At 43.8% G+C, this 26,176-nt stretch overlaps 1 protein-coding gene across 1 annotated transcript in view; it reads right to left on the bottom strand.

Moving 5' to 3' along the window:
* Window positions 1-26,176, bottom strand: part of LOC138565860 (protein SSUH2 homolog) — a 276,132-nt gene that overhangs the window by 219,125 nt on the left and 30,831 nt on the right. Inside the window, exon 3 of the mRNA XM_069643020.1 lies at window positions 1,330-1,454. Coding sequence (XP_069499121.1) covers window positions 1,330-1,454 — 125 coding nt within the window. The remainder of the gene's footprint in view (window positions 1-1,329; window positions 1,455-26,176) is intronic.

The raw sequence follows: 26,176 nt of genomic DNA, 5'->3' as shown, positions 1-26,176 counted from the left end.
CCTAGGACAGTATAGAAAATCAAACTGAGAAATGTTGCTACCTGTGATACTGCCTGCATCAATGCCCTTGCGGAATGTATTATGTGGGAGAGTCAAAATGTACAGCAATGGTTTGTTGGAATGACTATTGGTCTGTCATTCAGACAGGCAACATCAATTCACCAGTTTCCAGATACTTCAAAGAGCATTACTTTAACTGACGCAGATACGCTTTCAAATCTTGGAGGCTTTTTCCTGACTTATCATCCCAGCTTTGCTTGGTACTCTGTGTATTTGTATTTGACTGTGTCATATACATTTATTTCGTACGTTGTGATGTTATCCTTTTTACTATTCCAGTGCATTCGCCCTTTGAATGTCACGGCTCATGACATCATCACATCGGTCTGCAGATTTATTAACGATATTTATTAGTGCCTTCTTGTTGCCTTTTTATATTCACCTTCGACTGCACCATGCACCCATTCCTGATTACCACTCTCCTAGTGGTCACTGGTGAGTGCCATAGTAGTTTGATCAGCAAACCCTGATACCCTTTGGACTCATTATACAATTTCTTACAGAGCCTGTTTATTTTCTGTCTATTAGAGATATACCTTTTCTTAGCGTACCTTCTGCTATGAATATTTCTGCACACAATTGTTTTTTGGATCAATTTTGGATTATCACTATATTTATCAATTCATTTATTTCTAAATGTGTATATTTCTGATGAAGTGAGACAGGTATCTTTTCCTATTATACACACCTGCATTTGCTGGGAATGTCTATATCTTAGCTTCACATGTTTGGAAGAATGTTTTGTGATTTTATCATTTATGTTCTAATTAGTTTTTTCTTTTGGTTTTCGTGTCATTTTTCCTCCACGTTCTGTATGTATTGCTTTAACTGTGCTCAGATAAAGGATATACATTATCCGAAATGCATCGGCCATGACATCTGTTATGTATTTTTATTGTTTTATGACATTTGTTATTATATATCATTTTCATTCATTTATATACGTCCCTGAACTCTCTTTCTTAAATATCTGTATACTTATATTAGGGGTGCTATTGAGGTACCTGTATTGGCAGCACACAGCATTGTAGCTATTCTGCTACAACCTTTGTGTATGTACATATTCACCCTGCAGTGCTGCTTGTGTTACTGTAGTATTCCTTGCACATTATCTATCCTCCTTCTTTCTAAAGTAACACAGTACTCACCACAGTCAATCAGCACGCCCCACCTTCTAGCCAATGAGCTCAAAGAGGAAACAGCCAAATCCGAAACCATGACAGGCCAATGAAAGAGAAGAGTCCAACTGCCAAGAGAGTAATAATTTACCTTTATAACTGAGGAGTGAGGTACCCTGAACTTCTTTGTATCTTCTTGAAACATCCCTGGTGATGAAATTGTGAACTCCCAGGGTTTTGGTGATTGACCGTTCTGTGGACCATCCACTCCCTGATCTGGAATATAAGAAAATACTCTGAAACCTTTGAGTGAAAAATACAACATCTTGAATTCATTAAGCTGCAAACATATGGAGCCTCACTTCAAATATTGTAGCATTTTCCCTAGAAATACTGCTATACTCGATTTCCATTACCACCACTAATTCTGAGGATAAATCCATCAAATTATGAATGGTTGGGTAGTGGCGTTAAACCTGGTTTTGGAGTCCAATGGGACCCATTTGGGGTTTTTGAGCATTGACCGTGGCTGGGTATTGTGCCCATAGTAAATCTCACATATATCCCCATGAGTTTTGGAAAAGCAAACGTAATGATGATCCCACAAAATTGATTAACCATCTGTCAACCAACATCAAAGAAGCAGTTAACGACCTTGCCACTCTGAAGGTGAAGACAATAAAGACTGAAACCACAAAGAACATGTGGTTCAATAATGAAATTCTTACAGCCAGACAAAAAAAAAGAGCTCTTGAAAGAGCCTGGAGGAAAGACCCCAACGATAATACCCTGACAAAATATAAAAAATCCATCCTCAACTATAAAAAGCTCATTACAGAAGCAAAGGCCACACACTATAACGAAAGAATAGTGAATGCTAAATCTAACACCGGGGAGCTATTTAAAATCTTAGCGGAATTCCAAAATCAGCCTCCTCCCACGAACAATATTATCAAGGATGATAAGTGGTGTCAGGGGATTCATGATGCCTTTCTACTTAAGATTGATTCTCATAAAGAAAAAATCAGTAAAGCCCTTGGTAACGTAGCCATTACACAATCCACTACTGATACCACTTCACCCAACACCTGTGAAAATACTATCCCTCCATTCTCTTTCACGCACTATACTGAAGATGAAGTATTCAAAATAATTCAGGACCTCAAAGCCACATCTTGTCCAGCAGATGACTGCCCCACCAGCATTCTTAAGGAGTCCTTAGAGACCCTGGTCCCATGGATTACCAAACTGGTTAACCTCTCCTTTGATGAGGGTCTGGTGCCGGACCTGCTAAAGTCAGCATGGATCACTCCTCTACTGAAAAAAGAAGGCCTTGACCCAGCCAACAGTGACAATTACAGACCCATAACTAACGTGCCCTATGTTCTCAAGATACTTGACAAACTGGCCTACTTACAGCTACAGGCCCATGTTGAAAAATACAACATCTTGGGTACCCGTCAGTCGGGATATAGAGCTTGTCACGGAATTGAGACAACTATGCTGGATCTCAAATCTAGAATTGCTAGCATAGCTGACAAAAACCAAGCTGCTCTGCTCATGCTATTGGACCTCTCCACAGCCTTTGACCTAGTTGATCATAGCTTACTAGTGTCAAGGCTCGGAGAGGTCGCCAATTGCTCTGCAATTGCATCCAAATGGATCGCTTCCTTTCTGGGTCCCAGAATTGTAAGGGTTTGAGTGGGTGATAAACAATCTTCTCCTATCTCTCAGACATGTGGAGTCCCTCGGGGCTCCTGTCTGTCGCCGCTGCTCTTCAACCTTTACATCCGGCCCCTTCTGGATCTTTTGAACAAACTAGGAGTGCAATATACGAATTACGCTGATGACACTCAGGTTGTTATTCAGTTGAGTGGCTCATACAGCAGTGATTCGGAAACCATTAACCGAATATATAAGGCCATACAAGATTGGATGGCTTGTAATTCTCTTGCTCTTAATGATAAAAAGACTAAACTCCTTATTGTGGCATCTAAAAACATCCGGGCAAAACTTGATCCTAACTATGCCTCTTTCCATATTGCCAATAACATCATCATAGTTCAAAAGAAAGTCAAAACCTTGGAAGTAGTACTTGATGGAGAACTCTCCATGAAATCCCATATTTCTAGCATTAAATCTAGTTGTGGTGCTATAAACAAGAGAATTAGATATATTCGACCATTCATATCGGAAGAGAACTGTGCTCTAATGTCCACTGCATTGATAAATTCAAGAATGGACTATTGTAACTGCCTCCTGGCGGGCACCAACTCCTCTAACATCCAATCCTTCCAAGTGGCACAGAACAATTGTGTGCGTAATATTTTCAATCAGTCACGTCGCACACACATCTCTACTTTTAGGAAAAAACTCCACTGGCTACCTGTCAAACACCGCACAACGCATAAGATGCTTACTACGACCCATAAATTCCTCAGTCTCAACGGCCCAACCTATCTGTCATCCCGTATAGGCATCAAACCTAACGTGAGGAACCTTTGCTCTTCTTCTGCGGTCACTCTCAATTATCCTACATTTAGGACAGCCAAATTTGGAGGAACTACATTGGATATTCAGGGTCTCCTTTTATGGAACCCACTTCCAGCCGGTATATGGCAGATCCAGAGCTTTACAGCGTTCAAACGTGCCGTAAAGACTCACTTATTTAACCTGGAATAATCTCCTGACTCGCTTCTCCATCTGCCTCTTATGCTTGTTTGTCTTTGTATTGTTCTTGTTCTTTGTGCACCCTGAGGCCCACGGGCATGTTGGCGCATTACAAAAATGAAAATAAAAAATTAAAATAAATAGAATGTGGAAGGTAAACCTGCAGGCAAGTGCTGGAGGTGTTATCTCCATTTTACCTTTAAACTCAAGATAGTGGGCCTCATTACACGGTAAGGGCACCAGTACTGGTAAACCCTTACCGCCTTACTTCGAGGTCCCTTTGCGGGACCCGACCTTAACGGCTGGTGTAGACCAGCCCTTAAAGTTGGGACCCGCAAAGGGACCTTGGTGCTAATTACGGTACCGCAATTTGCGGTACCGTAATTAGCTCCTTCCCCATTCCCATTGAGCCCTATGGGGCAAAAATGGGAATGGGGAAGGGCCATGGAGAAAGGGGAATTACCGCCCCGCCAACCTTGGAATGGGGTGGTAATTCCCCTTTTCTCCATGGTGGTACCGGTATGGTACCGGCGGCAACCATGATGCTAACAGCACCATGGTTTACCGCATTACGTGTAATGAGGCCCATAGTCATGTTGCAAAAATGGCAGTAAATCTGCATTTTTCTACCTCTCCACCACAATCTTATTCGAGGCCCATAGTTCAGAGAGGCGATTGTACAGCTGGAGTACTTTGTGGTACTTTTTAGTATGAATCTGAATTCCATATCTAGAGCCTGTTTCTGAGCTCCTTGGCTATACTCATATTACCTAACAATTTGATCCTCTGATTTACTTGTGTGACAAAAGGACTACTGCTCTGCAGGACTACAGTGAAGAGTAATGATGTATAAAACCCCTACTCACTCCCACACCACAACTACTAACCCAGAGGAGATCTCAATCATAAAGGGATACCATCTTCTCCTCTTTTGGTACAGTGGGCCAGAGGACAGGCTATTCCCTTCAGGATATATGGGTGCTAGCACAGAAACATCCAATCAGCAAAATGAAATAAAATAAGGTTCAACTGATGTTCTATGAAAATAGACTTTCATTTATCAAAAAAGGAACACACTAATCAAAAAAGTATAACTCATCCTGTAAGAAAAGACAAGGAACAAGCAGACTTTCTAATGAAAGGGGAACTCTGAATCAGAAGACAGGGGTCCACAGGCAATAATGTCAGCAGCAATGCCGAGTTTACTAAATATGTCTTTTACAAAGGTAGAGAGTAGGGTCTTAGTAGTCACTAGGGCTCTTTAAGACAGGCCAGGGAGGCAGAACTACATAATAGTTTTTTTCATGTGGCGAGCTAGAAAGTGTCAAAAAAGGCATTTAGGTGCTTTACAAAGTGTCAAGTCTATATTGAGAAGTTTTGAGTTGGTTGTTCCCAAAGCATTTGAGACATCGAGACAGTCGGGCCGGCTCTAGATGGTCCAGGGATGCAGTGAGTTCCTGTAGCAGTGATCAGCTCAAATCGTGTGAAGAACAATATGAGTCACATGTCACAGATGGCACAGAAATAACTCAGACATGGTTCAAGGGTCTTTGTTAATATTTTATGGGGGGCCTATGGTTATCCCTCTCTGTCTCTTGTCTGTTTCACCGTCCTGCCTAACCGAGGCATTCTTAACCTTGCGTTAGTGCTACAGATTGTTTCTCCCTCAGTATGCTAAAATGCTAAAACTGTAAATTATCTGCGATGACGACCTAAAGGCTCTGGGCCATATCACTCTAAACTCCCCTTCAGGGACTTCTTAACTTGCAATACAACATCCACTGGTTAATGGTATAATTGGATTTGGGAGAGTGTTTTGAACTTAAATCAGGTTGATTCAATCATGCCTATGCTGAACTCTTCCCTCCTACTCTTACAGTCTCCCTTCCTCCTTCTTCCACCCACCAATCATCTCTCCCTCTGATATTTTCCTCCTCCTAGTTCTCACCTCTACTCTTTGATGTTACTTCTCTTGCCACTCAACTTCTCCATTCCTCCTCCCTACTACTACTCAGCTCCTCCCACTACTCACCAGATGCTGCAGGCTCCCTGCTTCCTGTTTCTCTGCTTTCTTCTCTGGGTCCTTCCCCTATGATTATAGTTTTCTGTCACTTCCAGAAGCTAGGTTCACGCTCAATGGGGATCATTACAATTTTGCTGGTATCCTGGCGGTAAATCCACCAGGATACCGGCAAACTGATTTAATGATGCCACACTCAGTCTGGCGACATTACCACTGGATTACAAGTGCCAGTGTTGAATGTAAATCCGAATTCCATGGGGGATTTTGAAGTTATTACCAGCATAGATAATACCGCTATCGGTAATACTGTTGATTTTTCACGGTAAGGTGTCAGAATTGCCTCCAGCTCTTAGCTTGAGTAATTCAGGCCCCTTGCAGGCAACTTGTAGTTGGTTGGTGAGGAAACGTGCTGGTAAACATTAATACTGCCACATTAATTCCACATTGGCAAACTCGTAACAAGCTTCCATGAATATCCTAATAATAATAAAAGAACAGAAAAGTGGCAGTCAAGTTGGTGTCTCAAATCAGTCGAATCAACTCAAATACGTCCAATGATTTCATGTATTTCTTCAGTGGTGATAAACTCGAAAATGACTGCAGTGCAGTCAGGCAATGGGCCAAGTTAGTGGCCTGACAGCTCGTCAATGTATCAAAAGTGTTGAGAGTCAAAGACAGCTATTGGTTCGTGCAGCTGGAATTGCTCAAGCCAGCTCAAAACGTGTATTGAGTGGGCTGGCAGTGCCCAGGGTGGTTTGGCACAGACTCTGAAAGTACCAGGTGTTATTCCCCTTCTTAGGTAATCCAAAGACAATTCACTGCAGAGAGGAGATGGAATCATCCCCTTGAAGGGGCAATATGTTGTAGATTGGTTACTTTTTAGCCTTCTGTAAGGGGTCCGTCCAATCCTGGAGGATGTTTAATCGTCTTCTACCTGGTGATGTCATGCCCAGAGTGTTTTGCCTGCACAAAGTAGGCAGGAGGCACAGGAAGTTTATGAGCCATAGGATATCCCAAAATGGTGGAGCCATTCTTTTGCTGGAATCTCCCCTCCTATGCTATGCTGCTACTCCACCCATTCTCCTGTATACCTACATCAACGAGTCAATGTTAATTATCATCATGATGTGAATTGTCCACTGTCTTGAAAGGGGTTGCCTTTGAAGCAGTTGTTTCCAGCTGACCATCTGAAGTGATTTCTTGTCTTCTGGAGGTGGTGACAAACTTTACCAGAGAAATCAATAGAAGGGTTTGTTGTTTTGGTTGAAAATCAGATCCCAGAAACAACAACAAAATATTGATACATGTATAACTGGTTGACAGAAAAAGGAATTGGCCTGATTGTGTGAATCTCGCTGAATATAATGCACACATTAAGTCACACAATAAATCTAGCACTTTAATGTATGTGTCTAGTCCTAATTGGACCATCTAAGCAATATAAGGCAATACATGTCCTTACACATCACTTATTGGCCAAATGTTATTGTATTTTCTCTGTTAGCAAATACACATATCAGATAAATTTCACACAGAAATTACATTTATGCAAAACGGTTCTGTTCATTCACTTCAGTGTGATTGTGGTGACTGTAGAGTTGTGGGTTTCTATCATATGCCCGGAAATGATCTACAGGTAGGTGTTAAGGGGCACTGTGCTATCAAATTAGAATGCACAGCATAGTGGTTCATGCACGCAACATTGGAATATAGTTTTAACATTTTGTAATAGATCAGATCAGATTGCTGCAGTGTCTGCGCCCTACTGTGCATTGTTCTGAGTGAGAAGTTAAAGTCATTGATTTTGGCATTATTTTCTATTGAAACAGAAGTACAACTGAGCATTCTTTCATCCCCAATCTGCCTTTTTAAATATCTATTGTTTTCACAGGTCACAAATTATCAATCAATCTGGGGATGTGGACATGTGCACCCTTACCCAAATCTGGTGTCAAACTACACTTGTAAAAAATACAGGATTTCATTTGGTTGCTTTTGATTTGCAAAGAACTACACTTTCTCTGTGCAATAATGCTACAGTTTTCCATGTAAAAAAATCTGGCTTGATTATGAATACAGATAGAAAGCAAAGTGCAGTTCCCACTTCATATACTCAACCGTTCTATTTGCAATAAGCTCCCCCTAGTGGAAGTTACCACTCAAACTACCCTGTGAGTTACCAGAGAAATGGTTCTAAAGTGCCCATTTTAAATTACATTACAATACTGAATAATGCTTTAAGGTGCATGTCCAGCAGAAACCCTTCTGTGTTCTCAGGGAATTCTCAGTAGCTGACCCCTTCAGATATCATTTTTGCTCTTCCAGGAAAGCAGATCTGCCTCTGGTACTAGTTTCATCATGGATAAGGTCCAATCACTGACACATATTATCCACATCCATTTGCAATAGTGGTTCTCTTAGCTGCCGGTTGCTCTCTCTAATTCCATGTGTGTTTCTAGTTTTATAATGGAATGAATTCCCACATTATGTCATCATTACTTCACACTTTTTGATTGGTCAAATCTTTCCATTGGCTTAATTTACATGCAGACATTCCCAGAGAATACACCCCCTTAATGATCATATTTTGGCATATGTGAAAAGGTTGGGCCGGTATTCCCTGACACCTTTCATTTCAAAATCATTTGTTATACCATAGTCATTGTAGCAGCAGGACACATCAGTGAAGTACAGATTCCTATGGAGTGTTAGGGAGAATTCTCCAGAATGGCTAATTTCCCTTACCTACTGAGTCCCTCAGCAGCTTTGCTGGATATCTAAGATTTCTTTCTTTCACCTGGTAAGAGTGCAAGCCTTTTTCCCCACTCTTACGTGTTTTGTTTTTGTGTATTTAACATTTTTGTGTTCATAGTCTGTGGAGCCTCACCTACTCCATAGGCATCAACGTTTTACTGTGTGTTACACAGCACCTTCAGTTTAGTGATACAGGGTTGTCTTTTTAGACTTCCCAACTCAGACTCCAATTTCTGGGACTGACTACTGTCTCCCAGAAAATGTAAAGTTGCCATTGACTTTATTAGTCTTTTTAAAACCACAGACCCAGTACAAACTATCTTACATAGAGTACTGGAAAGGGTTAATAGTTATCCCTTTTTGTCTGTCTCTTGTGGAACATTGTTTCTTTCCCTTTTCATTAAGATTTGGCTGGTGGCAGTGGTATCTACCCTATTCTTCCTACCGTGGTTATTTTAAATAGCCTCGGCATTGTTTTAGGCTACCTTAGTAGCCTCAAACTTAAATCCCTTGGACCACATTTACTTTTATTTGGTTCCGGCTGGGTTAATTCGCCATTTCTTTTTGTAACAGTCTTTCTCGTGTTTTGCTCTGCGCGCAAAACCAGGTTTGGTTCCTTTGTTCACTGACCTTTGGCAGGCTTCTGCACAGAAGCCCTCCTTGGGCACCTGAATGTCTGGTTAGGCAGGATGTGAGGGAGGGGTTTTAGGACCCCTGCCATGGGGTCCCTTGGTAACCCAAGTCACACTCATGTTTGATACGCTGGGAGACTGTCCCGCCAGGACAGCCTACCTGCTGTGTGATTGGCAGCCAGGCTGTGTGAATGAGGGAAAACTGCATAAAAAGCAGGTATCTCGGACTGAGAAGGCAGAGTCACCACTGGATCGAGAGAACCGAAGAGAAGCTAACAGAAGAGGACATATACCACAACTGAACCTCGCGGTGAAGCCCTGGTGCGGCTCCAAATCTCGAAACTTCGATGACAGGGAAGATCGGCAAGGAATCTTCTCCCCTTGAGCTGGGGGGAACAACCAGTTTGCCAAACTGCAAGCTAGGCCTCCCTCCTTTGGTCAAATTTGCTGTGCACAGCTACAGTGAACCAGATAGCCAGGAGGATCGGACTCTGCTTGGGTTTTAAGGAGCGCACCTTTTATTCCTCGTTTTGCTCCTCTGCTGGTTTCTTCCTTGGGCAGTGCAGGACCCTTCAGTCTTCCTCCTTCGTGTCAGTCCGACAGTTGCTTCAGGAACCGTGACCCTGCAGGACCTACCAGGAACGTCTGCCTCAGCTACAGCATTCTTCTGCTCTAAAGGTACTGTGCTAACTCTGTTGTTCGTTTTGTCCAACCGCAGTGAAAGTGTTTGAAATCTTTTGCCAATCAGAGGACTTGTCCATCTCTATTCTTCAAAGTAACTTTTCGTCCGACCAACTTCGTTCTGAACAATTGGCAAAGACTTAACCGCCAACTACCCTGAACTGTGTGATCCTCTGCAAAGACTTTGGGACATTGACTTTGGCCCAGGCCTCTTGATTTGATTTCCTCACTGTATTTTCTTTTTCTAGCTTGCCCATGCTTACTTACTTGTTGGTGCTGCTCAACATTTGTCTAACTTTGTCTTTCCTCCGTTTTAAATTACTGGAGTGCCATTTTCCTCACACTTAATTTTGAGCTTAACTTGTCCAGAATCTATTGGGTGTGGTGTAGTGTATTAAGATTGTGATTTTTCAATGCTTGATAATATTGAAATGTATCATAGTAATTGCTGTCCTTTGTGTAACTATTGATACTGCTCACTTTACTCTTGAGGTAAGTCTGGCTGCTCAGCCATCGCTAACACTTTACTGTGTAGTACAGACTTTTACCAAAGGTGAATTTGTACTGTCACTTGTAGTCTTAATTGTGTGTGGTGTTCTCAAAGGGTACTGCATATAATTCTGCCTAACACTGGGGTGCAGCAGTGAGGATAAAGTATAGTGATTACACTTAGAGTGCTGCTATTACCTTGGATCAACTAACCACAAAGCTAAACAACACTAAAAAGCAATATTAACCGTGTCTGATGTGGAAAGCTACAGTCAGGAGAACCTCCTTAGTTACACTGTGGATTATCTGAAAAATATGTGTAGATATAGGAATCTCTCTGTTAAAGGCAAAAAGTCTGAATTGATTGAAAGGTTGTTAGAGAAACAAAGTCTGGAGGATGGGTCTGAAATACCTAACCCCTCAGCAAATTGTTGGAAATGATGAGGATGATATGTGTCTATTATTGATGAGTTAGATGATGCAGGTGGGTCCTACAATGTAGGCCTCACTGCTCCTCGTCTGCTCAACAACCTCAACCTTTGTCAGCTGGGACCCCTACAGGTCCTACACTCAGTCCTGAATTCATTGCTTTGGAGAAGATGAGGCTTGAATTGGAATTTAAACGTTTAAATTCTCAAACTGAACAAAAGCATCAAGAACTTAAGCTCAGAGAAATGAAGATGAATCATGCCTTAGAAATGAAAACGTTGTCTTTGGAAAATGCTTCCCTCCCAGAGTCTTCTAGGTCTTCCAGTCCTAAGAGACCCTGTATGCCTAAAGAAATTGTGGGTATGTATGAGACTAAGCTTGATATTTTGGATCGGTTGGCAATGTTTGAATATAACCATGGGATTCAAGACATTACAGGGAATCAGTTGCTTCCTTGGCTGTTCTCTAGGCTACCCACTGTTGCATCTGATGTTGTGATGGAGTTGGGGGAGGTGGATAGGATGGATTATGAGTGTCTGAAGCTAGCTTTAATTGCTAGATTTGGGAACACCCCTTCCCAGTACCTTAAGAGGTTTAGGACCCTCAAAAAGCATGATGGTACCCCTTGGGCTACCTGGGTATGTGAATGTTTGAAAAACGTAGGTGGTTGGGTTCAGGGTTACAGAGTAAACACTTATGAAGGTATGAGAAATCTTGTTAGGTTGGAGTCAATTAATGATGCCTGCTCTCCTGAGCTCAGACAGCACTTAGCTGATTCTAAGGAGATAGATCCAAAGAAGTTAGCAAAGGCTGCTGACTTGTGGGTTACCAACAGGGCTACTCACAAGGATTCTGGGGCAACTCAGAAGAAGGATGAGGGGATGCAGCCAAAGAAAGATAACAAGGGGGATTCAAATACCTCCAATCCAAAAGAGGGCCCCAAACAGCAAAATAAGGGTAGACCACAAGGGAAACCATATCAGGCTAGTGTACCATCTGGGCCCAAACCAGATGGAGGTCAGAACAAGCCCCCATTCATCAAAAAATTTTGGGAAATGTTATGTTTGTGGGTCAAATGACCATGTGAAAGGGGATCCCAGATGTAAGGGTAAACCTTCAGGGGTCCACACTGTCTGCTTAGCATTCTCCCCAGAGAAAGAAGTACCTATGGCAAGTGGAAACTTTCACCTACTGGCTGATGAACCCATGAGAGTCTCAGCTTGTGTTTCTTTAGTGTCCCTGGGTTTGTGGGAACAACAGAATTTAGATGTCTATAATTCCATCCTAGATAATACTAAAGAGTATTATAACGATAGTGTTCTTGTGAATGGCCAGGAGACCCCTGCCATCAGAGACACTGGAGCCAGCATAACTGCGGTTGATGAAACATTTATCAAGGTGGAGGATGTTGCTAAGGCACCCAAATGCCTAACCAGGTTAGCTGGAGGCTCTGTGCAAATGCTTCCCCAGTTACCAGCTCTCATCCAGTGTAATGATATGACTGTCAAGATATCTGACAAGATACCTGTTAGTGTACCAATCAGTCACAAAATTGGACACAGAAATCCGTGAACTAAGTGAACAATTAAGTGCATTGAAAACAAGTGAGGAATTGAAAACAATTCTCGACGACATCAACCAATCATTGGAACAGTACAAGAAAGAAATCGAACAACATAAGGTTCGCAAATGTAGGTGAGACCCTTGATTACTCGCAGGACATCGTATATTCTGGGCAAGAATATTACTAAAACTCCAGACAAGGCACCAGCGATATAAGCAGCGATATCTCCTCTAGTGGTGAAGATAATAGATGCACAGGAGACACAACAGAGACTCCACCAACAACGACACATCCCACTAGTGGTGGGCTCCACACTTCCCAGGCGGCGACAGCATCATCAGCCACACCACATACTTTTTTAGACAAAAGATCACACGAAGAGGGACAAAAAACCTAAGGTCAAAGAACAAACCAAACAACAACTAGTGGTGAATTTGTCTTCCAAACAATTGACAAAGATCAAACTGGACGTTTTGAATATTGGACTTTCATTTACGCTGACCCAGAATACTACCCACCTAGTAGAAAGAGTTAACTTACATCGACTAATGAGAAAAATGCATCTAAAGTGTTCTTTGATGTTCAAACAGCCTACGAGCATCCCTCTGAATACGGATTTCCTGGAGATCAAACGCAAAAGCACCAAAAACCCAAAAACTGTGATCCACCAATTCACAATACCACACTAAAGTTATTTGAAACCCAGATGCTAAACAAACTTGAAACTATCGACTACAATAAAATCAAGAAACACAATATCAGGAAAAATCAAAGCAAACTCATTCAAGAAATGTCAGACGACAGCACACTACATTTGAAACCAGCGGATAAAGGCGGTGCTATCGTGGTAATGGACACCACATTTTACAACGTACAATGCATGACATTACGGGACAACAGAAATACGTACATACCTATTGACGAGGACCTGACATTGAGAATCTTGACATTAATTGTTTCAGTCTTAGAGAAAGCAGCCGAGAACGGTTGGATCACAGAAAAGACAAGAAGATTTCTGTACAAAACAAATCCCATCATACCGGTATTTTCAGGTTTATCAAAGATCCACAAACAACTACCAAGACCACATCTCAGACCTATTGTGGCTGGCACAGACAGTGTATTCCACCCATTGGCTATATACATAGACCGTGTCCTACAACCAATTGTACAAAATACCAGTACTTACCTATGTGATACTACTGATTGTATTAACACCTTACAGAATATCCATGATCTGGACTCAAAAGATCTACTTGTCACACTTGTTCTCCAAAGTCTATATACATCTATTCCACACAACAAAGGGATTGAAGCCCTAGAATGGGCATTACTACAAGCGCCTCAATGCAGAGCTGACAAGACTTTCATCTTAGAACTTACAAAGATCATTTTACACAACTATTTCAGATTTAACAATCAATTCTACTTGCAAGCATCGGGTACCTCAATGGGTCCGACAATGGCTCCTGCTTATGCCAACCAATTTATGTATGCATTATGTTTTCATCTGCTGGTTACTGCCTATAATTCGTTTAAGAAATGTGTCATATTATGGCAACTTTTATGATGCATAATATGGCGACTTTTACATCAGGAACGAGTTCCAGAGAGTGGGGGCATGAAAAGAGAAGGATTGTTTGCAGGTCCTCTCTTTGCAGACGAGTTGTGGTTAAAGTCAATTTGTGTATTTTCAGTGTGAGCAGTGTGTGCTAACAGATATATGGAGCTTAGCCACCAGGCGTGCTGGTGTGTTAATCTTGACTGCTTTGTAGATGATACATGCAGTCTGGAAGAGTATCCTGGCTTGGAGTGGCAGCCAATGTGATTCACGTAGGATGGGAGTAATTCAGTCATGCTCCCATAATAAGGCGTGCTGCAGCGTGGTGGACTTCTTTTAGAGGAGCGTAGTGAGCAGCTGGGAGCCCTGTGAGAAGAGCAGTTCCCCCATTGATGTGCAAGAACACAAGGGCCTGCACTACAGTCCAGAATTTCTGCAGTGCCTTGCTCACCAGTAATCGTCTCCAACAAAAGGTGCCACAGGTCCGCAGGCCACGCTGCTCGATCCACATCCACTACATGCTACGCATAGACGCCCGACTCTGCTTCTTTTAAAACCTGCGTCCCGAACATTCTGCGGCAAAGCCTCTGCACAGGCCAAGGGCGCAGTGTTGAGCGATGCAGGTCTGCAGAGCACGCTGCTCAATCCATGTCCACTATGTCCTATGCATCAACATCTGACTCTGCTTCTTTTAAAAACTGTGTGCCGAACCCTCTGCGGCAAAGCCTGTGCAGGCCAAGGGTGCAGTGTTGAGTGCTGCACATGTTAGGCTCCGCACAATAGCACCATTGAAGTCAACCTCTACGTACCTTGCATAGTATTTTGGGCCAGACCCCATCACTGTGGTCTTGCAACAACCTCAGGCTGATCCGACATCGGCAAAAGTCCATAACCCAAGAGCCCCCACAGCACTCTCCATGCAAGTCCAGCCAGCCTCCAGGGACTCCTGACACACTTGAAACACAGGTAAGCGCCTTAGTGCCTACGTCCACCCTGCACCACGCCCCTCCCCCAATGCACACCTCGGCCACCCCATCTATTCCTGACGCCTGCATCTCCGCCATTACTATGCCCTCTCAGATCCTTACAAGAAATAGGTTTCTCGGGCTACGTACACAGCTCACCGCGTGCATCCCACTCCATTCTCCTCAAACACTCCGCCCACCACAGACTCGCAGACCAGGCTCCATGCAACCCGAAATCTCTTATTCTTCTATTGCTATGAATAGTTTCCTCGGACTTCGCACTCGGCTCACTGTGTGCATCCAACACCATGCTCCTCAACCACTCCCCCCACCACAGATTCGCAGACCAGGCCCCACGCAACCTGAAATCTCTGATTCTGCTATTGCTATGCCCTCTCCAATGCTTGCGAGGAATAGGTTCCTCAGACTATGCACACACGTCATCCCATGTTTTCCTTTCTACGCTACCCAGCCATTGTGACCTAAGCTAATGTACATGCTCGCCTGCCCAATCCTTAAGTCTATCAACTGCACACTAATCAATGCAGGTCAGTCACGGCCCACGTACCTGAAATCCTTGACCTCATAACCTCCAACAACCTTGACATACTTGACATTACTGAAACCTTGCTCCACCCCGCTGCAGGCCCAGCCCTTTCCATCACAATCCATCCGGGCTACGGCATCCTAACGTGTGACAGATCTAAAACAGGAGGCGGCATTGCCCTCATTTTCAAAAACACCCTTACTATTAGAGCCACGCACACCAACGTCATTCCCAACTGTGAATCCCTACTCGCCAAGCTCTCTGTGTCACCTGCCGACTCAATTAGCATCCTCCTTATCTACCACCCTCCTGGCCCCAGTGATACGCTCATCTGGTCTTTGCGGAGGCATTGGGGCACGTTTGCAGCCCTGTCAGGGGTGAGGTTGCTCGGGTCGGACTTCGACCGCTGCACTTATGTGGTGACTGCTGGTAATAGGTGATACTGCTCCTGTTGATTAGTTTTGTCGAGCACTCCGTCCTGCTGCTTCTGGAAGGGGCGCTTGTATGATCTGGACTGAGTTCCTTCACTGGTCCCTTGCACGTGGTAGTCCAGTCATGCTGCGACTAAGCCACTATACTTCAGGTAAGTGTTGCTGTTTGCCTTCTTTTTTCCTCGTCTGTTTGTGTTGTATTGTAAAGTTCGTTGTCTTGTATTGCTGTCCGCTCCACTTTTGATGTTTGCGCTTTTGCTTTCTTCCCAGGCAGGTGATGTGGCCGGCCCCGCCGAAGCTGTGGAGCTTGAGGCAGCAGCCGGAGGGAATGAGGAACAAAGCTGCCGTGGTACAGTAGCTGGTAAATTGTTAACTAGGGGGCACGCAGGATTCAAATGTGTTGCGGCCCTAGGATAGATGTTCTAACCTTGTCTTTCTTCTTCTTCACAGGGTCCGAGTTCGTGGATGTGGAGTCGGTGCTGCAGTGTCGGGATCAAGATCACTGGATGTCAGGGATGAGTCTGCAGATGAAGCGATGAAGCACCGGTTTCCTGGAGGTGAGTATGCAGTAGAATGCCTGGTTTCAAAGGTAAGTAAACTGGTCCAAGCAGCGGTGAGCATCACATTGCACGCCAGTGCACAGTAACGCGAAGCACCAGCCTTAAGGATGGAGCAGCTTATAAAGTTGAGCTTCTGAAGCCACGCCCACCAGGGTCAACCTGCCTGCCACACCCGATGAGTCAGCACATGAGGATGTTCTCTGGAATAAAGGCTTTCAGCTCCTGGAAAGTTCTTGTAAAATTAAAGCACTCCTGCACTGAAATAAAGTAAAAGCACTCCTGCACTGAAATAAAGTGCACTGCACTCCTGCTCACATTTCTATATGAGCCTGGCGCCAAAGCCACCAGGACTGAGTCCAGCCAGGGCCCCTGTGTTTATGGGTCCCAAAGGGACATATGTGAGTCAAGTGACCCATTGCCTCCATCACTAGATGGTTTGTTTATTTTGTGTTCTGGGGCCTGTGGCCATGACACCCAGCCTTGCCTTCAAGGATAATTTACTGCAAAGCATCTTCTCCTCCATCAAGCCCAACTCAAAATGGGTAATCCTTGGGACCTCAACCTAGCCCTTAATGAGCCAGCAGACTCACTCGCCACCAACATAGCCACAGCACTTCAATTCCATCGATCCACCCCGCAACTAAGGCTGCATCCTTGACTGGATCAGTGACCCCAACTGTAACATCCCCATCCCCATCACCTCCCCCTGCCCATGGTCTGATGATCATGCCATTGCCTTCAAAATCCCTCATTCAGAACGCCCCAGACCAGCTCACCCTGCTAAACCTCAAGCTATGGCCCGGAGCACAAGAAACCTCATCACCACTAACCTTGCCCGCTACTTGCTACCCTTGCTCACCTGCCATCCTCTATGACAGATCCAGCAGCACTGGTTGACCTCTACAAGCAAAACATTGCTCAGGCAGTCGACAAGCTTTGCCCACTCAAACTTTGGAAAGCCAAACCCTCACTAAATAAAATGCCTGGTTCACACCTGAACTTCTAGAAGCCTATGCCAACAAGCGCGCCTCTGAACTAGCTTGGAGAAAAAAAACCTCCTCTACATCCAAAGCCCTCTTCTCTTCCCTCGCCAAACACTACAGAATGGAAAGCCATGCTGCCAAAAACAGCAGCTACAATTCCAGAATCATTAACGCCAAATCCAAATCCCGGGAACTTTTCACAATTCCTCGAGAGGTAGAGACCACCTTCCCCCCAGCTAGACCTGATAGTTGACAGTGCTTGATGCAACAAAATACAATACTCCCTCACTGGGAAAGACAACTACCTCAAAGATAAAATCATCTCCAAACATCTTGCCAAGCTAGCCAAACCACCTCCACCCACAGCACCCAGCCTCTTACAAACCCACACCTGCACCCCGTTCAACTTCCACCCTGTCTCAGCCACAGACATCACCAAGATCACTGAGTGACGCTTGCCCAGCTCCAATCATCAAAGACTGTGCCGCGACCCTTACTCCCATCCTCACAGCCATCATCAATGCTTCCTTCTCCTCCAATTCAGTCCCAACCTCCCTAAAAGATGCCTGGGTCCTCAAGAAACCCTCCCTCAACCCCTCCATACCCACAAACTATCGCACCATTGCTATGGTAGCTTACCTTCTGAAGATCCTGGATCATGTAGTCTACATTCAGGTTCAACAGTATCTCGAGGAGAACAATATCTTGGGCATTCCCCAATCAGGATACCGCCCAAAGCACAGAACCGAAACTGCCCTACTTGACCTGAAAATTCAACTTGATGCCATCAAGGACACTGGCAAAACTGCCCTCCTGATGATGCTGGACCTCTCTGCAGCATTCTATTTGGTAGACCTCTGCTCACAGCATGCCTCGACAGCCAACTTCTCTCCATTGGCCGCCAATTGGATTAGATAATTCCTAGCTGAAAGATCTTCACGAGTCTTCATCGTTGAATTTTCCCCTGCACCTACTCCTGTCACCTGTGGAGTTCCCCAAGGCTCCTGCCCCTCCCCCCCCTCTACAACATTTATACAAAACCCCTCTTCAACCACCTTGACCTACTCAGCATATTGTACATGAACTACACTGACGACACGCAGCTCCCTATCCCCCTTTGCTGCTCACACGCTCGGGACTCAGCCACCATTAATTCAGTGCATGAAGTCATACAAAACTGGATGGCTTCGCACCTACTCTGCCTCAATGATGATAAAACTGAAATCCTCATCGTCGGATCCCACTCTACACAATGCAACATTAACCCAGCCTACAAGGAGTTCACCATCTGAATCTCCACCTCTGCTGCTGCCAAAACCCTTGGCATTTATCTCGACTCTAACCTTGACCTTTAGTGAAAAGTGATCTTGGTCGCCTATTCAGCGGCCTACACAACCAAATTTCTACATGCCAGCAGGCATTTCCTATCCACTCCCAACCGCCTTTCCATTGCAAGAGCCATCATAGGAGTCAAGCTTGATTATTATTATTATTATTATTATTATTATTATTATTATTATTATTATTGCAACGCCTTATTTAGTGGCACTTCTGAGTGCAACCTGAACAATCTTCAAACGATTCAGAACAATGCTGTCCGAGCAGCCATTGGTCTCTCCAAATCCGACCACATTTCAAAGCTAGGAGAGATGCACACTGGCTGCCCATCCGAGAAAGGATTTAGTTCAAAACACTGTTCCTGGTCCATCGTTGTCTCTCCAACTCTGCCCCGACCTACCTCTCATGGTGCATGGAGAAATATTCCCCAGCCCGATCTCTCAGATCTGATAACTCTCACTTCCTGAAAACCTCCAACTTCAATTGCCTTTCGGTGGGGGGTAAGAGCTTCCCGGGTATTGGCCGCCAAACTGTGGAACAATCTCTCTCCTGCACTCAGCAAAGAACCGGCCAACATCAACCTTCCTAATGCATTTACCCTCCCTCAATGTAACTAGCGCCTATATTCTCGAGGTTTTTGTGCATTGTAATAAATGCAAAAATAAATAAATAAATAAATAAATGTTTGATTTTGTGCCAGGCTATTTTTAGGAACATTATCTTGTGGATTGATTTTAGCCTGACTCTTTTTAAAACATTAGGGATTGTGGGGGATTGTTTTCTCCTGTCTTCTTGCTTCAGTTTATTGAAGCTACAAACTACATTTCCCTGCTCGTCTGCAGTATTTAAATGTATTACCAGGCGTGTGAGTGCTGGCGCGTGATGCCGGATTGCGCAGGTATAAAAACCTTAAACACTAGTGTGTCTTGTTTTAGGCTAGTTTCTGTTTCTGCTTAATTTGGTCTGCTAGTTTTTTGACATTTTGTATCTGGTGGATAGATTTTAGCCTGACTCTATTTTAAAAACATCAGGGACTGTGGGGGGTTGTTTTCTCCTGCCTTCTTGCTTCGTTTTGTTGAAGCTAGTGACTACATATCCCAGCTCTTCTGCAGTACTTAACTTCGTCAACAGGTGACAATTCAGGCTAGGGTTGCAGTGACTCATTGGAGGCCTTCTTGAACAGCCTTTGTTGAATGGCATGTGAAACAGTACAGGACTGTAAAGATACTTGCTCAATTCATGCCTCATTTGAGTTTTGATTTTCCTATCTGTTGTTTATTTGGAAGGCCGTGTGGTACTAAATTTAGATTACCGGGTGACACCTTACTGCTTTTTATTTTAAGCACCTCAATATGCAGGGGCTCAGTGTTACTGAGCCTTACCAATCTAAAAGGAACTGTCTCAGATGTACAGAGATCTTGGCATGTTACCTTGTGATGGACTTTGATGTCTCTTGAGGGACTACTTCGGCTCCGGAAGAAACAACAGTGTTGTTGGAATCCCTCTATGTTGTAGTACATAATAACCATATTGCTCTGAAGCCCGATTCTTAATTCACAGATAATTCACCAAAAACCATTTCCATGTCCCTTCCCCCTCCCTTGCACAGCATTGGTGAGTGTCTGGCACTGCAGCAGGGGTCGGAATTGGTTCTTGAAATCCTCTTATTTCAGATGGACTTGGAAATATACAATTTGGTGTTCCTCTTTCTGAGGTGGCAGTGATCAAGGAGCCTTCTGATGATTCCCCTTGCATTTGTGTATCTCTTCTGAACAAACATGCTCTCGTGCGACAAGCAACTGACAAGCAACTGAATTAGCAGCTTACCGGCCGATTCTGGAGTAAATCTAATTACAGACACTGATACCTGGCTTCAGGGTATGTCCACTCAAGCAGCATCCCTCACAACTCCTGAGGGTTACAACCTGTTCAGGGCTGATCGATACTGCTCTGGAGGTTGGGGAGTGGCACTTTTCTTTAAAGAAAATCTTAAAATACATAGCACTAGTGTGATGACACTTGACAATTGTGAATCCTTATTAGTCAAACTGAGTGTGGACTCTAACACTTCTATCAGTATGTTTATTTTATAAAGGCCTCCACACAAATCACCAGACTTTGATGAACAATTCTTAGTGACATGATGAAACCCTCCTCTCACCTGCTTTTGCTTGATGATTTTAACGTGTGGGCTAATAATGACCTGGACCTAGAAGCGATATCTCATATGAATGCCTTAATGGCACCAGGTATTTCTCAGCATGTTAAGGCTGCTACACATAGAGAAGGTAATATCCTCTGTTGGGTTTTGATCCATAACATTGAAATCTCACCCATAGTGCTCACCCTGTGTCCCTGCTCCGACCATTATCTAATCTCTTTTAATTTACTACTTCCAACAATCCCACTGCATTTTAGTGCTCCTCCCAGAAGAATTAAAAAGGTTTGGAATGTTTAAAAAATCACACCGGATTCTGTGGTACTATCGCAGTTTTCTAGATTATCCTCAACCTCTGACATTAACAACTTGGTCATTCATTACCAATAGATTATCCGGGAGACTGTTGACACTCTTGCACTGGTGTGTGTGAAAACAATAAGACAAATCAAAGAACACATCGAACACGTGTTTCGACCCGATGCAGGGTCTTTTTCAAGGTGACAATTTCACAAAATGCAACTAACACTCATTGTATGAAACTGATGCAAGGCCAAATGGCAGGTCCGGTGCAACGCTAGTATGCAAGTATAAGAAAAAAGAAAATCTGAAATCCTCAGGAAATTTCCAAAGAAAATGCAAATCCTTCTTAGGTATCCATATCAGTCAAAAAACAGACCTTCTAGGGTCTGATGGAACGCAGCCTTTCGTCGTTCCCCGTAAGTTCAGAAGACGGGGGCACTGAAAGGCTACCATAGGACTCCATGCAGGGATTGCCTGCATTACTAGCACCAGTAATACCAGTGTTGGTAAAACCGGCTGTCTTTTACCAGTGGGGACCTGTTTTACCTCCAGCTCTTGGCTGGTGGTAAATCAGGCTACCCAACTGGCAAACTTGTAGTTTGCTGTTTCGGAAAAGTGCTAGTAAACAGAATTACTGGGGCGTTAATTCCGGACCGGCAAACTTATAATGATGCCCGACTCATTTTCAGCAGTACCTCAATCACAGTATTCCCTGTTTCCTCTGTATCAACACACTGATTAGATGGTTTAGGTTACTGTTGATGAGCTGAGTTATTTTTAACATGTCTAAAGTATGCAGTGATTGTATTGTTAGTCAAGTCAGCCCCAGATGTTCCTGTTAAGTTTTAGCTTATTTTTTGGGTCGTTTTCCTTTTTTAAATCGATACACCTGTGGGATGATGACTTTGCTTGTTGTTGATTAATGACCCCTCAAGCACATAGTCTGTTGGATGTATAACCTTTTTTCTAAATATTCTCAAGTATTAGTGAGAAGACTTATCTTTGGGAGCACTTAATATTCTTTTGATTCGTAGGTATTTTTGCCGGTTTCTTTGCATGTCTATTGAATCTATTAGATTTTAACCTCCGAGATATCTTCTATTATGAGATCCACATCCAGGCAAATTTGAGAATCAACCATGATATCAAGCCATGAACGCTGATTTTCGTCTAATACCACACTTTCTAGATTAGCATTTTAGTGGCGCATAGGAAGTCTTCTATCAGGAATCCTGTTGTTCCAAGATGTCAGTTTCTGTTCAGTGGAGCTAATGCTGGACATCTGAAGGATACGCTTCAATCTAATGTTTTCAAAGATCTTAGCAATGATGGCAGCACCATTTTGCACACTGAAAACGAGTTAGGCCCTAGCTTGGAAAAAATATCGAAGGTACTTCAGCACGCACCATAAGGAAGTATCTGTAACAGAGGTTGCCATACAATGAAGATGCAGGTGCTCTGATGAAATTGATGGCATTGCAGAGAGAGCATTGTGTGAATCCTTATACAAAGGACCTGCTGTGTCTGTGACTTGTGAAAATCTTTAAGTAGTTTGGCAGGATGACAAATAGACCGTAAAGAGGATGGTGGGGGTAAGACGCCCTCAACCTGCCTCAGTCAGCATCAGATTTCCCATCTGAGAGTCTATCACAGTGTAATGATGTGTGACCCTGTCAGCAAAGTTATTTGCAGATGAATAGAATGTGTAATTTTATGCAATTCGGATCCCTTGCATGGGGTACTGCCTCTCCAGGGATCAAAGTGTTTTCATGAGGCTTGTGTTAACCCAAATAAATAATGAGTGGGGAGTTTGCTGAGAGTCTGCCAAGAGACTGGCTCTGCGTCAGTATAGTTTTACTTTGTGAATTATAGATAGTACAATTTTAAAGTTGACTAGCAGAGCAACGGGCAGTGTAGACATAAACAAAAGTGAACTGACACAAAGGCTGCTATTGATTTCAAGGCTTCCTTATCAGGTAAATTAGATCTCTCTACACGTAGAAGGAAACAAGTACTTAATCGAGGAGAGAAACTGCTTAAGTCATGCCGCACAAAGCCCCCGTCCTCCTGTGCTCATTTTGCTGAAACTGCAATTTGCTAGCGCTTTGCTGGCACTAAAACCAGCTCTGCCTCTTGGAGCGCGCTCCAGCGTAGGGATACTGCTGAAGCGTACAGCTACGGCGTTCTCCAGCACAGGTATCTCGTAGCAGACGCAAAAGCCACACTACTGAATGTGTGCTTTGCGGTTTAAGTTCATTAGTCTAAATAGCTCATCATGAGCTTGACAGTCACAGCAAAAGCAGACAACATTTCAGATACTGTCTCTTACCACCGGCCAAATTATACATATATATATATATATAATATAATTGGTTATTTATAACGCGCATAATACCCAGAGGTTGCTAAGGGCAGACCCTGGGATCGAACCTGTGTTGATCTGCATCGTCTGGCTTCCACAGTGAGCGTGTTGCCCCTAAGCTATCCTCACGAGACTTGAAGTATTTTGTATATTTGGTACTTCTAGCAATGCTGCATGCAGGAAACACCTCCTGATAATGAGGTTACAAGTCTCACATAAATGAGAGGGATGCATTAGTGCAGGGGTCTCTAGCCGATGCCCTTCTAGCTGTGTCTGCATTATATTACATTTCACAGTAGCACAAGTATTCACTGATGTACACACTCCACTAACATCATCCAAAAACCAAAATTAATGGCAATGTGAAAAAAACAGTACCTTTGCCTTTTCATAAATACTACATGGAAGATTCCGGGGAGTACCCATACATCTCAGAAGAAGAAAAACATCTCGAAGGCTAATGTGGTTTGTGAATAGATGATAAAAAAAAAACTATTAGGTATATTTTAATGTGTTGCATTCCCATCAGGAGTTCAGATATGTTTTATGGCAAGTGGGAATGTTATGTTTGTTTCTTACACGAGAGAGGTACTCTTATTTCATCATGACTTAAAATGGTATCAAAAGGTTATATATTATGTATCGACATCTTACCATCAGTATTGATTGTACTCCTATCACAATGCATCCACACATTAGCTACAGTCCTCGTCTACAGTACACTCACTAGAAAAGGCGCTGTGCCTCAATATAACCATCTTCTTGGGCAGCCTGTCTTACATTTACATGTCACCTACATTACAGAAAACATGGAAATACCTGCTTTCTTATATTGAAAACCTCCATAAACACACTGGTGTACTTTCGAATTACCTGAGTAATATCCAGTCTGGTTGAAAGCCGACTAGAAGCCAATCAATCATCATCAGAAGACGTTATTCGAAAAACAGACAAATCAATCCGATCAAAAATTCACAATTAATAATAGCAGACAATCAAAAATATTTTATAAAATGCATCCGGGAATGACATTTGTAAAGATGTCATCATTAAAACAAATTTGAGATAAAAACTGAATTCGTATTTATAATTTTTGTTTAAAAACCAAGCTCTCTCCATATTAGGTGTTATTTGTAGACCGTATAGCAGCGTTCGACATGGTAAACCGAGATATATTGTGGCAGAAGCTTGGGGTCTGGGGGCTCCCTATAGTCTTGCTGTGAGTACTGAGGAATGTTCCCCCTGACAACTACGTGCAGGTCAGGATGGATGGCATGAGTGTCTGCACCATCGATATACTTATAAGGAAAGGATTAAAACAGGGGTGTGTGCCAGGGCCCATTCTCTTCAACCTGTACTTGGTGGATTTCTTGACAGGCCTGAAAAAAATGAATAATGTCCCACCGTGAATTGGTACTCAGGCCAAAGGATGGGTCTCCTATGTAGATGACCTGGTCCCACTGGACCAGACGCTGGTGGGTCTGAACCGCTCACCTGATTACTTATGCAAATTTGCTGAGCGTAATGAGCTAAAACCTAACCTTGACAAAACACAGTGGCCCTCATTACGACCCTGGCGGAAATCGAAAAACGATGGCGGAAATGCAATACCGCCATCGAATAGCGCTCGGTGCGACTATGACCCGTCACCGCAAAGTACGAAGCCATTAGCGACACCGTAGTGAACGCCAACGCTAACTGCACCAAGCACGCGCGCGCGCGCCATGCCAAACCGCAAACACCACCATGGTGCAACGGTACGCCAATTCCGACCCTAGCGGACATGTACCTAACGCCATCAGGCATGGCGGAATGTACCATTCCGCCATGGCGAGAAGTACGGCATCGCGAATCAACCGTAAACGGCCCCACTGAGTGCCTGTACACCGCTCCCTGCCACAAAGTACAACTCCCGGTAGGTGCAATGAAGTCACAATGCAACCATTGAAATGTACAAAGCACCCATGCATGCCAACGAACAAAAGCAACACAAGAGGGGCCAATGGGAGCTGCAGGTCACAGATGGCACGAATACAGAAGCCATCCCAATGGACATGACCACAGTCCCCCACCAAGAAACGCACGCAAACACAGGCACCTGTGCCCAGCAACATTCCGAAAATCACATCATTCCACCAGTCCACCTGGCTGACCGGCATCTGTTACACAAAACCCAATCCCCCGCCCCTGAGCATGACAACATTCAAACTGTCATATAGGCAGCCCCCATCCCTGACCTCACGGGCCTAGTAGGCAAACGCGCCCAGTACAGTACCACGCAACTAAACCCCGAAGCTGGAACCCAATGCAGATCTCCTCACAATACATCGCCCCCCAAATAGGCATATGCCACATCACTTGCAAAGAAAAACGCTACACGGGCCAAATCAGAATAGCAATTTATGCACATCAAAGACACCAAGCCCATACAGCCATCAGGCCATGAACTCCAAAACACCAATCACCATTGTGGGCTGCATCCGCAAGAAATGACCAGCCACTACTTGTGTGTCGCCCTGTACCCCCATGGTACACAGAGCCACATTCA

This window comes from Ambystoma mexicanum, chromosome 2p (genome assembly GCF_040938575.1).
Source record: "Ambystoma mexicanum isolate Mex_15411 chromosome 2p, UKY_AmexF1_1, whole genome shotgun sequence".
Taxonomy (NCBI): Eukaryota; Metazoa; Chordata; class Amphibia; order Caudata; family Ambystomatidae; genus Ambystoma; species Ambystoma mexicanum.
The sequence above is the reverse complement of the archived record's forward strand: the minus strand, read 5'-3'. Positions and strand labels throughout refer to the sequence as shown.